The sequence below is a fragment of the Salmo salar genome, unplaced genomic scaffold, assembly GCF_965601325.2.
Source record: "Salmo salar unplaced genomic scaffold, fSalSal1 ptg001230l, whole genome shotgun sequence".
In the NCBI taxonomy this organism is placed as follows: Eukaryota; Metazoa; Chordata; class Actinopteri; order Salmoniformes; family Salmonidae; genus Salmo; species Salmo salar.
Genome location: NW_027675658.1, coordinates 132501 through 148918, shown reverse-complemented (window position 1 = coordinate 148918; position 16418 = coordinate 132501). Strand labels below are relative to the sequence as shown.

General features: G+C 51.2%; 1 protein-coding gene across 4 annotated transcripts in view; it reads right to left on the bottom strand.

Moving 5' to 3' along the window:
* Positions 1 to 16418, bottom strand: part of dmtf1 (cyclin D binding myb-like transcription factor 1) — a 58603-nt gene that overhangs the window by 23611 nt on the left and 18574 nt on the right. For 2 of the 4 annotated variants that reach the window (XM_082972757.1, XM_082972756.1), the window contains exons 6-13: positions 14675 to 14832; positions 12374 to 12406; positions 12184 to 12293; positions 10627 to 10855; positions 9543 to 9694; positions 7627 to 7791; positions 6204 to 6283; positions 5819 to 5971 (exon numbers count right to left, since the gene is read on the bottom strand). In XM_082972757.1, coding sequence (XP_082828883.1) covers positions 5819 to 5971; positions 6204 to 6283; positions 7627 to 7791; positions 9543 to 9694; positions 10627 to 10855; positions 12184 to 12293; positions 12374 to 12406; positions 14675 to 14832 — 1080 coding nt within the window. The other 2 variants (XM_082972758.1, XM_082972760.1) reach the window with 2 other exon arrangements.

Sequence of the window (16418 nt, the reverse complement as noted above, 5' to 3'; positions counted from 1 at the left end):
TAATATTACTGAGGGAGGGAACGTTATTTATAATAATATTACTGAGAGAACGTTATTTATAATAATATTACTGAGGGAACGTTATTTATAATAATATTACTGAGGGAACGTTATTTATAATAATATTACTGAGGGAGGGAACGTTATTTATAATAATATTACTGAGGGAGGGAACGTTATTTATAATAATATTACTGAGGGAACGTTATTTATAATAATATTACTGAGGGAACGTTATTTATAATAATATTACTGAGGGAACGTTATTTATAATAATATTACTGAGGGAACGTTATTTATAATAATATTACTGAGGGAACGTTATTTATAATAATATTACTGAGGGAACGTTATTTATAATAATATTACTGAGGGAGGGAACGTTATTTATAATAATATTACTGAGGGAACGTTATTTATAATAATATTACTGAGGGAACGTTATTTATAATAATATTACTGAGGGAACGTTATTTATAATAATATTACTGAGGGAACGTTATTTATAATAATATTACTGAGGGAACGTTATTTATAATAATATTACTGAGGGAACGTTATTTATAATAATATTACTGAGGGAACGTTATTTATAATAATATTACTGAGGGAACGTTATTTATAATAATATTACTGAGGGAACGTTATTTATAATAATATTACTGAGGGAACGTTATTTATAATAATATTACTGAGGGAACATTATTTATAATAATATTACTGAGGGAACGTTATTTATAATAATATTACTGAGGGAGGGAACGTTATTTATAATAATATTACTGAGGGAACGTTATTTATAATAATATTACTGAGGGAACGTTATTTATAATAATATTACTGAGGGAACGTTATTTATAATAATATTACTGAGGGAACGTTATTTATAATAATATTACTGAGGGAGGGAACGTTATTTATAATAATATTACTGAGGGAACGTTATTTATAATAATATTACTGAGGGAACGTTATTTATAATAATATTACTGAGGGAACGTTATTTATAATAATATTACTGAGGGAACGTTATTTATAATAATATTACTGAGGGAGGGAACGTTATTTATAATAATATTACTGAGGGAACGTTATTTATAATAATATTACTGAGGGAACGTTATTTATAATAATATTACTGAGGGAGGGAACGTTATTTATAATAATATTACTGAGTGAACGTTATTTATAATAATATTACTGAGTGAACTTTATTTATAATAATATTACTGAGGGAACGTTATTTATAATAATATTACTGAGGGAACGTTATTTATAATAATATTACTGAGGGAACGTTATTTATAATAATATTACTGAGGGAGGGAACGTTATTTATAATAATATTACTGAGGGAACGTTATTTATAATAATATTACTGAGGGAGTGAATGTTATTTATAATAATATTACTGAGGGAACGTTATTTATAATAATATTACTGAGGGAACGTTATTTATAATAATATTACTGAGGGAACGTTATTTATAATAATATTACTGAGGGAACATTATTTATAATAATATTACTGAGGGAACGTTATTTATAATAATATTACTGAGGGAACGTTATTTATAATAATATTACTGAGGGAACATTATTTATAATAATATTACTGAGGGAGGGAACGTTATTTATAATAATATTACTGAGGGAACGTTATTTATAATAATATTACTGAGGGAACGTTATTTATAATAATATTACTGAGGGAACGTTATTTATAATAATATTACTGAGGGAACGTTATTTATAATAATATTACTGAGGGAGGGAACGTTATTTATAATAATATTACTGAGGGAGGGAACGTTATTTATAATAATATTACTGAGGGAACATTATTTATAATAATATTACTGAGGGAGGGAACGTTATTTATAATAATATTACTGAGGGAACGTTATTTATAATAATATTACTGAGGGAACGTTATTTATAATAATATTACTGAGGGAACGTTATTTATAATAATATTACTGAGGGAACGTTATTTATAATAATATTACTGAGGGAACGTTATTTATAATAATATTACTGAGGGAACGTTATTTATAATAATATTACTGAGGGAACGTTATTTATAATAATATTACTGAGGGAGGGAACGTTATTTATAATAATATTACTGAGGGAACGTTATTTATAATAATATTACTGAGGGAACGTTATTTATAATAATATTACTGAGGGAGGGAACGTTATTTATAATAATATTACTGAGGGAACGTTATTTATAATAATATTACTGAGGGAACGTTATTTATAATAATATTACTGAGGGAGGGAACGTTATTTATAATAATATTACTGAGGGAACGTTATTTATAATAATATTACTGAGGGAACGTTATTTATAATAATATTACTGAGGGAGGGAACGTTATTTATAATAATATTACTGAGGGAACGTTATTTATAATAATATTACTGAGGGAACGTTATTTATAATAATATTACTGAGGGAGGGAACGTTATTTATAATAATATTACTGAGGGAGGGAACGTTATTTATAATAATATTACTGAGGGAACGTTATTTATAATAATATTACTGAGGGAACGTTATTTATAATAATATTACTGAGGGAACGTTATTTATAATAATATTACTGAGGGAACATTATTTATAATAATATTACTGAGGGAACGTTATTTATAATAATATTACTGAGGGAACGTTATTTATAATAATATTACTGAGGGAACGTTATTTATAATAATATTACTGAGGGAACGTTATTTATAATAATATTACTGAGGGAGGGAACATTATTTATAATAATATTACTGAGGGAACGTTATTTACAATAATATTACTGAGGGAGGGAACGTTATTTATAATAATATTACTGAGGGAACGTTATTTATAATAATATTACTGAGGGAACGTTATTTATAATAATATTACTGAGGGAGGGAACGTTATTTATAATAATATTACTGAGGGAACGTTATTTATAATAATATTACTGAGGGAACGTTATTTATAATAATATTACTGAGGGAACGTTATTTATAATAATCGCTCACAATTGTTTCTCTAAAAGCTGTCTGGGTTTAAATATCTTCTATTGTACAGAAATTACAATAGAATTATTAGATTCATTATTAGATATTTTTTTATTTAACCTTTATTTAACGAGGCAAGTCAGTTAAGAACAAATTCTGATTTATAATGACGGCCTCCCGGGGAACAGTGGGTTAACTGCCTTGTTCAGGGGCAGAACGACAGATTTTTACCTTGTCAGCTCGGGGATTCGAACTTGCAACCTTTCGGTTACTAGACCAACGCTCTAACCACTAGGCTACGCTGCTGGTTACTAGTCCAACGCTCTAACCACTAGGCTACCCTGCTGGTTACTAGTCCAACGCTCTAACCACTAGGCTACGCTGCTGGTTACTAGTCCAACGCTCTAACCACTAGGCTACCTGCTGGTTACTAGTCCAACGCTCTAACCACTAGGCTACCTGCTGGTTACTAGTCCAACGCTCTAACCACTAGGCTACGCTGCTGGTTACTAGTCCAACGCTCTAACCACTAGGCTACCCTGCTGGTTACTAGTCCAACGCTCTAACCACTAGGCTACGCTGCTGGTTACTAGTCCAACGCTCTAACCACTAGGCTACCCTGCTGGTTACTAGTCCAACGCTCTAACCACTAGGCTACCTGCTGGTTACTAGTACAACGCTCTAACCACTAGGCTACCTGCTGGTTACTAGTCCAACGCTCTAACCACTAGGCTACCCTGCTGGTTACTAGTCCAACGCTCTAACCACTAGGCTACGCTGCTGGTTACTAGTCCAATGCTCTAAGCACTAGGCTACCTGCTGGTTACTGGTCCAACGCTCTAACCACTAGGCTACGCTGCTGGTTACTGGCCCAACGCTCTAACCACTAGGCTACGCTGCTGGTTACTAGTCCAACGCTCTAACCACTAGGCTACGCTGCTGGTTACTAGTCCAACGCTCTAACCACTAGGCTACCCTGCTGGTTACTAGTCCAACGCTCTAACCACTAGGCTACCTGCTGGTTACTAGTCCAACGCTCTAACCACTAGGCTACCTGCTGGTTACTAGTCCAACGCTCTAACCACTAGGCTACGCTGCTGGCTACTAGTCCAACGCTCTAACCACTAGGCTACCTGCTGGTTACTAGTCCAACGCTCTAACCACTAGGCTACCTGCTGGTTACTAGTCCAACGCTCTAACCACTAGGCTACCTGCTGGTTACTAGTCCAACGCTCTAACCACTAGGCTATGCTGCTGGTTACTAGTCCAACGCTCTAACCACTAGGCTACCCTGCTGGTTACTAGTCCAAAGCTCTAACCACTAGGCTACCCTGCTGGTTACTAGTCCAACGCTCTAACCACTAGGCTACCTGCTGGTTACTAGTCCAACGCTCTAACCACTAGGCTACCTGCTGGTTACTAGTCCAACGCTCTAACCACTAGGCTACCTGCTGGTTACTAGTCCAACGCTCTAACCACTAGGCTACCTGCTGGTTACTAGTCCAACGCTCTAACCACTAGGCTACCCTGCTGGTTACTAGTCCAAAGCTCTAACCACTAGGCTACCTGCTGGTTACTAGTCCAACGCTCTAACCACTAGGCTACCTGCTGGTTACTGGCCCAACGCTCTAACCACTAGGCTACCTGCTGGTTACTAGTCCAACGCTCTAACCACTAGGCTACGCTGCTGGTTACTAGTCCAACGCTCTAACCACTAGGCTACCCTGCTGGTTACTAGTCCAACGCTCTAACCACTAGGCTACCTGCTGGTTACTAGTCCAACGCTCTAACCACTAGGCTACGCTGCTGGTTACTAGTCCAACGCTCTAACCACTAGGCTACCCTGCTGGTTACTAGTCCAACGCTCTAACCACTAGGCTACGCTGCTGGTTACTAGTCCAACGCTCTAACCACTACGCTACCCTGCTGGTTACTAGTCCAACGCTCTAACCACTAGGCTACCTGCTGGTTACTAGTCCAACGCTCTAACCACTAGGCTACGCTGCTGGTTACTAGTCCAACGCTCTAACCACTACGCTACCCTGCTGGTTACTAGTCCAACGCTCTAACCACTAGGCTACGCTGCTGGTTACTAGTCCAACGCTCTAACCACTAGGCTACCCTGCTGGTTACTAGTCCAACGCTCTAACCACTAGGCTACCTGCTGGTTACTAGTCCAACGCTCTAACCACTAGGCTACCTGCTGGTTACTAGTCCAACGCTCTAACCACTAGGCTACGCTGCTGGTTACTAGTCCAACGCTCTAACCACTAGGCTACCTGCTGGTTACTAGTCCAACGCTCTAACCACTAGGCTACCTGCTGGTTACTAGTCCAACGCTCTAACCACTAGGCTACCTGCTGGTTACTAGTCCAATGCTCTAACCACTAGGCTACCCTGCTGGTTACTAGTCCAACGCTCTAACCACTAGGCTACCTGCTGGTTACTAGTCCAATGCTCTAACCACTAGGCTACCTGCTGGTTACTAGTCCAACGCTCTAACCACTAGGCTACGCTGCTGGTTACTAGTCCAACGCTCTAACCACTAGGCTTCGCTGCTGGTTACTAGTCCAACGCTCTAACCACTAGGCTACGCTGCTGGTTACTAGTCCAACGCTCTAACCACTACGCTACCCTGCCGCCGATTACTTCCTGTTACGTTCCCCAGCAAGGAAAAACAAAAATTTGTCGCTCAAAACAAGAGAATTAACAAAATGTCACTGCCAATGAAAACGAATCATGAGGGGTTTTAGGGTCCGAAAGAACCTCATGGGACCAGTTCATGTGGATCCGTCCCGAACACTCACTGAGAGGCTGTGTAGGATGATGTGTTCTGGGGACGAGGAGCTAGCCGTCAGGGTCACGGTGGGATTGCTGGAAAGACTGAGCGGCAGGCTCTGATTGGCTGCTGTCTGAAGGAAATATGTCCCTGGAGTTCCTGTAGGGTGCAGGTGGAAAGACTACACACACACACACACACACACACACACACACACACACACACACACACACACACACACACACACACACACACACACACACACACACACACACACACACACACACACACACACACACACACACACACACACACACACACACACACACACACACACGGGGATTGTTGTTGTGATATTAAAAGAGCGTGAACATTGTGTCTGTATCTAAAGGTGATATTATGGTCCAACTCACAGGGAGGATCTGTAAGGTCTGAAGAGCAGCAGTGTTGAGGGTGATGGTCTCTGTATCACTGGTCCCAGCACCGTCTGAGGCTGATAGACACGCCAGTTCAGTACACACACACACACACACACACACACACACTGGTCCCAGCACCGTCTGAGGCTGATAGACATGCCAGTTCAGTACACACACACACACACACACACACACACACACACACACACTGGTCCCAGCACCGTCTGAGGCTGATAGACATGCCAGTTCAGTACACACACACACACACACACACACACACACACACACACACACACACACACACACACACACACTGGTCCCAGCACCGTCTGAGGCTGATAGACATGCCAGTTCAGTACACACACACACACACACACACTGGCACCAGCACCGTCTGAGGCTGATAGACATGCCAGTTCAGTACACACACACACACACACACTGGCACCAGCACCGTCTGAGGCTGATAGACATGCCAGTTCAGTACACACACACACACACACACACACACACACACACACACTGGTCCCAGCACCGTCTGAGGCTGATAGACATGCCAGTTCAGTACACACACACACACACCAGCACCGTCTGAGGCTGATAGACATGCCAGTTCAGTACACACACACACACACACTGGCACCAGCACCGTCTGAGGCTGATAGACATGCCAGTTCAGTACACACACACACACACACACACACACACACACACACACACACACACACACACACTGGTCCCAGCACCGTCTGAGGCTGATAGACATGCCAGTTCAGTACACACACACACACACACACTGGCACCAGCACCGTCTGAGGCTGATAGACATGCCAGTTCAGTACACACACACACACACACACACACACACACACACTGGTCCCAGCACCGTCTGAGGCTGATAGACATGCCAGTTCAGTACACACACACACACACCAGCACCGTCTGAGGCTGATAGACATGCCAGTTCAGTACACACACACACACACACTGGCACCAGCACCGTCTGAGGCTGATAGACATGCCAGTTCAGTACACACACACACACACACACACACACACACACACACACACACTGGTCCCAGCACCGTCTGAGGCTGATAGACATGCCAGTTCAGTACACACACACACACACACACACTGGCACCAGCACCGTCTGAGGCTGATAGACATGCCAGTTCAGTACACACACACACACACACACACACACACACACTGGTCCCAGCACCGTCTGAGGCTGATAGACATGCCAGTTCAGTACACACACACACACACCAGCACCGTCTGAGGCTGATAGACATGCCAGTTCAGTACACACACACACACACACACACACACACACACACACACACACACACCACACACACACACACACACACACACACACACACACACACACACTTCCCCCCCCTGTACTGACCGAGGTGTGTGATCTGCAGTGGGATCTGCAGCGCTGTGACGGGCCGGGGGGTGGAGCTACAGCACTCCTCCAATCGCGTGACTCGGATCTGCAGGGAAGGGGAAGGGCTACCTGGCCCCGCCCCTAACGGATTCTCCATCAACTCCTGAAGACCCTTCAGTAACACTACACACACACACACACACACACACACACACACACACACACACCACACCACACCACACACACACCACACACACACACACACACACACACACACACCACACACACACACACCACACCACACCACACACACACACATCACACCATCACATCACATCACACACCACATCACATCACACACACACCACACACACACACCACACACACCACACACCACACCACACACCACATCACACACCACATCACACCACACACACACACACATACACACCACATCACACCACACACACACACACATACACACCACATCACACACCACATCACACATCACACACACACACACCACCCACAGTATTATCTGCAGTAGTAGCAGTATCACTAGTTTGTTATGATTTAAACATGTTGCTGATACTGGATATGAGAGGTCAGAGGTGAGGAGGGGTCAGGGGTTAGAGGTGAGGAGAGGTAAGGGTCAGGGGTTAGAGGTGAGGAGAGGTAAGGGTCAGGGGTTAGAGGTCAGAGGTGAGGTAAGGGGTTAGAGGTGAGGAGAGGTAAGGGTCAGGGGTTAGAGGTCAGAGGTGAGGTCAGGGTCAGGGGTTAGAGGTGAGGGTCAGGGGTTAGAGGTGAGGGTCAGGGGTTAGAGGTGAGGGTCAGGGGTTAGAGGTGAGGGTCAGGGGTTAGAGGTGAGGGTCAGGGGTTAGAGGTGAGGGTCAGGGGTTAGAGGTGAGGGTCAGGGGTTAGAGGTGAGGGTCAGGGGTTAGAGGTAAGGGTCAGGGGTTAGAGGTGAGGGTCAGGGGTTAGAGGTGAGGGTCAGGGGTTAGAGGTGAGGGTCAGGGGTTAGAGGTAAGGGTCAGGGGTTAGAGGTGAGGGTCAGGGGTTAGAGGTGAGGGTCAGAGGTGAGGGTCAGGGGTTAGAGGTAAGGGTCAGGGGTTAGAGGTAAGGGTCAGGGGTTAAAGGTGAGGGTCAGGGGTTAGAGGTGAGGGTCAGGGGTTAGAGGTGAGGATCAGGGATTAGAGGTGAGGAGAGGTAAGGGTCAGGGGTTAGAGGTGAGGATCAGGGATTAGAGGTGAGGAGAGGTAAGGGTCAGGGGTTTGGGGTGAGGAGAGGTAAGGGGTCAGATGAGGAGAGGAGGGTCAGGGGTTAGAGGTAAAGGTCAGGGGTTAGAGGTGAGGGTCAGGGGTCAGAGGTGAGGAGAGGGTCAGGGGTCAGAGGTGAGGAGAGGGTCAGGGGTCAGAGGTGAGGAGAGGGTCAGGGGTCAGACGTGAGGAGAGGTGAGGGTCAGGGGTCAGAGGTGAGGAGAGGTGAGGGTCAGGGGTCAGAGATGAGGAGAGATAAGGGTCAGGGGTCAGAGGTGAGGAGAGGGTCAGGGGTCAGAGGTGAGGAGAGGTAAGGGTCATGGGTTAGAGGTGAGGAGAGGTAAAGGTCAGGGGTTAGAGGTCAGAGGTGAGGTAAGGGTCAGAGGTTAGAGGTCAGAGGTGAGGTCAGGGGTTAGAGGTGAGGAGAGGTAAGGGTCAGGGGTTAAAGGTGAGGGTCAGGGGTTAAAGGTGAGGGTCAGGGGTTAGAGGTGAGGGTCAGGGGTTAGAGGTGAGGAGAGGTAAGGGTCAGGGGTTAGAGGTGAGGGTCAGGGGTTAGAGGTGAGGATCAGGGGTTAGAGGTGAGGGTCAGGGGTTAGAGGTGAGGGTCAGGGGTTAGAGGTGAGGGTCAGGGGTTAGAGGTGAGGGTCAGGTGTTAAAGGTGAGGGTCAGGGGTGTTACCGTGGAAGGGCAGTTCCTTGTGATTGGCTACTTGTCTCTTGATGCTCCACCACTTAGATCTGAGCCACTGAGGAGAGCGAACACTGCTCCACCCCCCTGCTAGCTCCTCCCACTTTAACTCATTCTCATCATCCACATCCAACTCCACTATCCTGCACACACACACACACACACACACACACACACACACACACACAGTAAGCCAGGAGAAGTACTTTCATCAATAAAGCTGGTTTGAATACTACATTCTAATACTGTAATTACCCTCCCAGACCCCCACCACCCCGACCACCACTACCCAGACCCCCACCACCCACCCCCACCACCACTACCCACCCAGACCCCCACCACCCAGACCCCCACCACCCACCCACCCCCACCACCACCCACCCAGACCCCCACCACCCAGACCCCCACCTCCACTACCCACCCAGACCCCCACTACCCAGACCCCCACCACCACTACCCACCCAGACCCCCACCACCCAGACCCCCACCACCACTACCCACCCAGACCCCCACCACCACCCAGACCCCCACTACCTACCCACCCAGACCCCCACCACCCAGACCCCCACCACCACCCAGACCCCCCAGACCCCCACCACCCAGACCCCCACCACCCAGACCCAGACCCCCACCACCCACCACCACCACCCACCCAGACCCCCCAGGACCCCCACTACCCAGACCCCCACCACCCACCCAGACCCCCCACCACTACCCAGACCCCCACCACCCACCCAGACACCCAGACCCCTCCACCCAGACCCCCCACCACCCACCCAGACCCCCCCAGCGCCCAGACCCCCCAACACCCAGACCCCCACCCCCCTACCCCTCCACCCAGACCCCCACCACCCAGACCCCACCCCCACCACCCAAACCCCCACCCCCTCCACCCAGACCCCCACCACCCAGACCCCCCACCACCCCCCAGACCCCCCTCCACCCCCCCTCCACCCAGACCCCCACCACCCAGACCCCACCCCCACCACCCAAACCCCCACCACCCAGACCCCCACCACCCAGACCCCCCTCCACCCCCCCACCCACACAGACCCCCACCCAGACTCCTCCCTACCTGTGTACTAAGCTGAGATCCTGGTCTTTGGTCCACTCCGTCCCTCCACTCTGTTTCCAGTTGAGGTAGTTGAGCCATTTAGAGCGACACTGTTTCTCCGACCGCGTTCCCACCAGATCAGCTACGGCCGCCCAGGACACTCCCCCCGTCACCGCACGGCCTGGACACACACCCGCCAGCGCATACACACTGTCCGATAGACGCCTCTCCTCTTCCTCACTCCACTTCCCTACACACACAGACAACTGTAAGTCCCTGCTTCCTAAAGCATGAACCCTCCGGGATAACGTGTCTGACCTGCTTCCTAAAGCACCAACCCTCCAGGATAAAGTGTCTGACCTGCTTCCTAAAGCACCAACCCTCCAGGATAAAGTATCTGACCTGCTTCCTAAAGCATAAACCCTCCGGGATAAAGTATCTGACCTGCTTCCTAAAGCATAAACCCTCCAGGATAATCATCTGACCTGCTTCCTAAAGCATAAACCCTCCAGGATAATCATCTGACCTGCTTCCTAAAGCACCAACCCTCCAGGATAAAGTATCTGACCTGCTTCCTAAAGCACCAACCCTCCAGGATAAAGTGTCTGACCTGCTTCCTAAAGCATAAACCCTCCAGGATAAAGTATCTGACCTGCTTCCTAAAGCATAAACCCTCCGGGATAAAGTATCTGACCTGCTTCCTAAAGCACCAACCCTCCAGGATAAAGTGTCTGACCTGCTTCCTAAAGCACCAACCCTCCAGGATAAAGTGTCTGACCTGCTTCCTAAAGCACCAACCCTCCAGGATAACGTGTCTGACCTGCTTCCTAAAGCACCAACCCTCCAGGATAAAGTGTCTGACCTGCTTCCTAAAGCACCAACCCTCCAGGATAAAGTATCTGACCTGCTTCCTAAAGCACCAACCCTCCAGGATAAAGTATCTGACCTGCTTCCTAAAGCACCAACCCTCCAGGATAACGTGTCTGACCTGCTTCCTAAAGCACCAACCCTCCAGGATAAAGTATCTGACCTGCTTCCTAAAGCACCAACCCTCCAGGATAAAGTGTCTGACCTGCTTCCTAAAGCATACCACCCTCCAGGATAAAGTATCTGACCTGCTTCCTAAAGCACCAACCCTCCAGGATAAAGTGTCTGACCTGCTTCCTAAAGCATACACCCTCCGGGATAAAGTATCTGACCTGCTTCCTAAAGCATAAACCCTCCGGGATAAAGTATCTGACCTGCTTCCTAAAGCACCAACCCTCCAGGATAACGTGTCTGACCTGCTTCCTAAAGCACCAACCCTCCAGGATAAAGTATCTGACCTGCTTCCTAAAGCACCAACCCTCCAGGATAAAGTGTCTGACCTGCTTCCTAAAGCATACACCCTCCAGGATAAAGTATCTGACCTGCTTCCTAAAGCACCAACCCTCCAGGATAAAGTATCTGACCTGCTTCCTAAAGCACCAACCCTCCAGGATAAAGTATCTGACCTGCTTCCTAAAGCACCAACCCTCCGGGATAAAGTATCTGACCTGCTTCCTAAAGCACCAACCCTCCAGGATAAAGTGTCCTGACCTGTGTTGCAGGTGTCCTTCATCAGTCGGCAGCGGTCTTTAACAGACGAGGCGCTGCGACCCAGAGCGGCTCCTATGGTGGCCCAGTCGTTACCATGCTTCTGTCTCAGCCTGAACACAAACACATCCTCAGACTGCAGCGCCATGTTGACTGGAGACGCATTTAGAGGAGGAAGTGATGTCATACTCACTCTTTCAGCTTGTTGATCTCCTCAGGAGAGTACCTTCACAACAACAACAACAACAACGTCAGATCACACACACCAACACACTAAAACTCTGGGGGGGCTACGATGATGTGGGGGGGGGCTACGATGATGTGGGGGGGGGGGCTACGATGATGTGGGGGGGGGGCTACGATGATGTGGGGGGGGGGGGCTACGATGATGTGGGGGGGGGGCTACGATGATGTGGGGGGGGGGTTACGATGATGTGGGGGGGCTACGATGATGTGGGGGGGGGCTACGATGATGTGGGGGGGGGGCTACGATGATGTGGGGGGGGGCTACGATGATGTGGGGGGGGGGGCTACGATGATGTGGGGGGGGGCTACGATGATGTGGGGGGGGGCTACGATGATGTGGGGGGGGGGGCTACGATGATGTGGGGGGGGCTACGATGATGTGGGGGGGGGGGGGCTACGATGATGTGGGGGGGGGGCTACGATGATGTGGGGGGGGGTTACGATGATGTGGGGGGGGCTACGATGATGTGGGGGGGGGCTACGATGATGTGGGGGGGGGGCTACGATGATGTGGGGGGGGGCTACGATGATGTGGGGGGGGGCTACGATGATGTGGGGGGGGGCTACGATGATGTGGGGGGGGGGCTACGATGATGTGGGGGGGGGCTACGATGATGTGGGGGGGGGGGGCTACGATGATGTGGGGGGGGGGGCTACGATGATGTGGGGGGGGGCTACGATGATGTGGGGGGGGCTACGATGATGTGGGGGGGGGGCTACGATGATGTGGGGGGGGGCTACGATGATGTGGGGGGGGGGGGCTACGATGATGTGGGGGGGGGCTACGATGATGTGGGGGGGGGTTACGATGATGTGGGGGGGGCTACGATGATGTGGGGGGGGGCTACGATGATGTGGGGGGGGGGCTACGATGATGTGGGGGGGGGGCTACGATGATGTGGGGGGGGGCTACGATGATGTGGGGGGGGGCTACGATGATGTGGGGGGGGGCTACGATGATGTGGGGGGGGGCTACGATGATGTGGGGGGGGCTACGATGATGTGGGGGGGGGCTACGATGATGTGGGGGGGGGTTACGATGATGTGGGGGGGGGTTACGATGATGTGGGGGGGCTACGATGATGTGGGGGGGGGCTACGATGATGTGGGGGGGGTTACGATGATGTGGGGGGGGGCTACGATGATGTGGGGGGGGGGCTACGATGATGTGGGGGGGGGCTACGATGATGTGGGGGGGGGCTACGATGATGTGGGGGGGGTTACGATGATGTGGGGGGGGGCTACGATGATGTGGGGGGGGGTTACGATGATGTGGGGGGGGGGGCTACGATGATGTGGGGGGGGGGGCTACGATGATGTGGGGGGGGGCTACGATGATGTGGGGGGGGGTTACGATGATGTGGGGGGGGCTACGATGATGTGGGGGGGGGCTACGATGATGTGGGGGGGGTTACGATGATGTGGGGGGGGGCTACGATGATGTGGGGGGGGGTTACGATGATGTGGGGGGGGGCTACGATGATGTGGGGGGGGGCTACGATGATGTGGGGGGGGGCTACGATGATGTGGGGGGGGCTACGATGATGTGGGGGGGGCTACGATGATGTGGGGGGGGGCTACGATGATGTGGGGGGGGGCTACGATGATGTGGGGGGGGGCTACGATGATGTGGGGGGGGCTACGATGATGTGGGGGGGGGGCTACGATGATGTGGGGGGGGGTTACGATGATGTGGGGGGGGTTACGATGATGTGGGGGGGCTACGATGATGTGGGGGGGGGCTACGATGATGTGGGGGGGGGCTACGATGATGTGGGGGGGGCTACGATGATGTGGGGGGGGCTACGATGATGTGGGGGGGGGCTACGATGATGTGGGGGGGGCTACGATGATGTGGGGGGGGGCTACGATGATGTGGGGGGGGCTACGATGATGTGGGGGGGGGGCTACGATGATGTGGGGGGGGGTTACGATGATGTGGGGGGGGTTACGATGATGTGGGGGGGCTACGATGATGTGGGGGGGGGCTACGATGATGTGGGGGGGGTTACGATGATGTGGGGGGGGGCTACGATGATGTGGGGGGGGGCTACGATGATGTGGGGGGGGCTACGATGATGTGGGGGGGGTTACGATGATGTGGGGGGGGGCTACGATGATGTGGGGGGGGGTTACGATGATGTGGGGGGGGTTACGATGATGTGGGGGGGGGCTACGATGATGTGGGGGGGAGGGGCTATGAGGATGTGGGAGGGGCTATGGTGATGTGGGAGGGGTGAGTACTGACTTGCCCACATGGTTGCGGTTATCGTACATGCGGAGGACTCGTCGGTAGACGGCGAACAGCGGCCGGTTCAGACCCCAGGCCACGCTGCGGTAGAAATCCTTACGCTCCTCCTTAGACATCTCAAAGATGATCTCAGCTGGGTCTTCCATTCCCCGACCCTGCACACACACAGGGCTAGGACACACTCCCCAACACAGGGCTAGGGCACGCTCCCCAACACAGGGCTAGGACACACTCCCCAACACAGGGCTAGGGCACGCTCCCCAACACAGGGCTAGGGCACGCTCCCCAACACAGGGCTAGGGCACGCTCCCCAACACAGGGCTAGGGCACGCTCCCCAACACAGGGCTAGGGCACGCTCCCCAACACAGGGCTAGGGCACGCTCCCCAACACAGGGCTAGGGCACGCTCCCCAACACAGGGCTAGGACACGCTCCCCAACACAGGGCTAGGACACACTCCCCAACACAGGGCTAGGGCACGCTCCCCAACACAGGGCTAGGACACACTCCCCAACACAGGGCTAGGGCACGCTCCCCAACACAGGGCTAGGACACGCTCCCCAACACAGGGCTAGGGCACGCTCCCCAACACAGGGCTAGGGCACGCTCCCCAACACAGGGCTAGGACACGCTCCCCAACACAGGGCTAGGGCACGCTCCCCAACACAGGGCTAGGACACGCTCCCCAACACAGGGCTAGGGCACGCTCCCCAACACAGGGCTAGGGCACGCTCCCCAACACAGGGCTAGGACACGCTCCCCAACACAGGGCTAGGACACGCTCCCCAACACAGGGCTAGGGCACGCTCCCCAACACAGGGCTAGGGCACGCTCCCCAACACAGGGCTAGGACACGCTCCCCAACACAGGGCTAGGGCACGCTCCCCAACACAGGGCTAGGGCACGCTCCCCAACACAGGGCTAGGACACGCTCCCCAACACAGGGCTAGGACACGCTCCCCAACACAGGGCTAGGGCACGCTCCCCAACACAGGGCTAGGACACGCTCCCCAACACAGGGCTAGGGCACGCTCCCCAACACAGGGCTAGGACACGCTCCCCAACACAGGGCTAGGGCACGCTCCCCAACACAGGGCTAGGACACGCTCCCCAACACAGGGCTAGGGCACGCTCCCCAACACAGGGCTAGGGCACGCTCCCCAACACAGGGCTAGGACACGCTCCCCAACACAGGGCTAGGACACACTCCCCAACACAGGGCTAGGACACGCTCCCCAACACAGGGCTAGGACACGCTCCCCAACACAGGGCTAGGACACGCTCCCCAACACAGGGCTAGGACACGCTCCCCAACACAGGGCTAGGACACGCTCCCCAACACAGGGCTAGGACACGCTCCCCAACACAGGGCTAGGACACGCTCCCCAACACAGGGCTAGGACACGCTCCCCAACACAGGGCTAGGACACGCTCCCCAACACAGGGCTAGGACACGCTCCCCAACACAGGGCTAGGACACGCTCCCCAACACAGGGCTAGGGCACGCTCCCCAACACAGGGCTAGGGCACGCTCCCCAACACAGGGCTAGGGCACGCTCCCCAACACAGGGCTAGGGCACGCTCCCCAACACAGGGCTAGGGCACACTCCCCAACACAGGGCTAGGGCACACTCCCCAACACAGGGCTAGGGCACACTCCCCAACACAGGGCTAGGACACGCTCCCCAACACAGGGCTAGGACACGCTCCCCAACACAGGGCTAGGGCACGCTCCCCAACA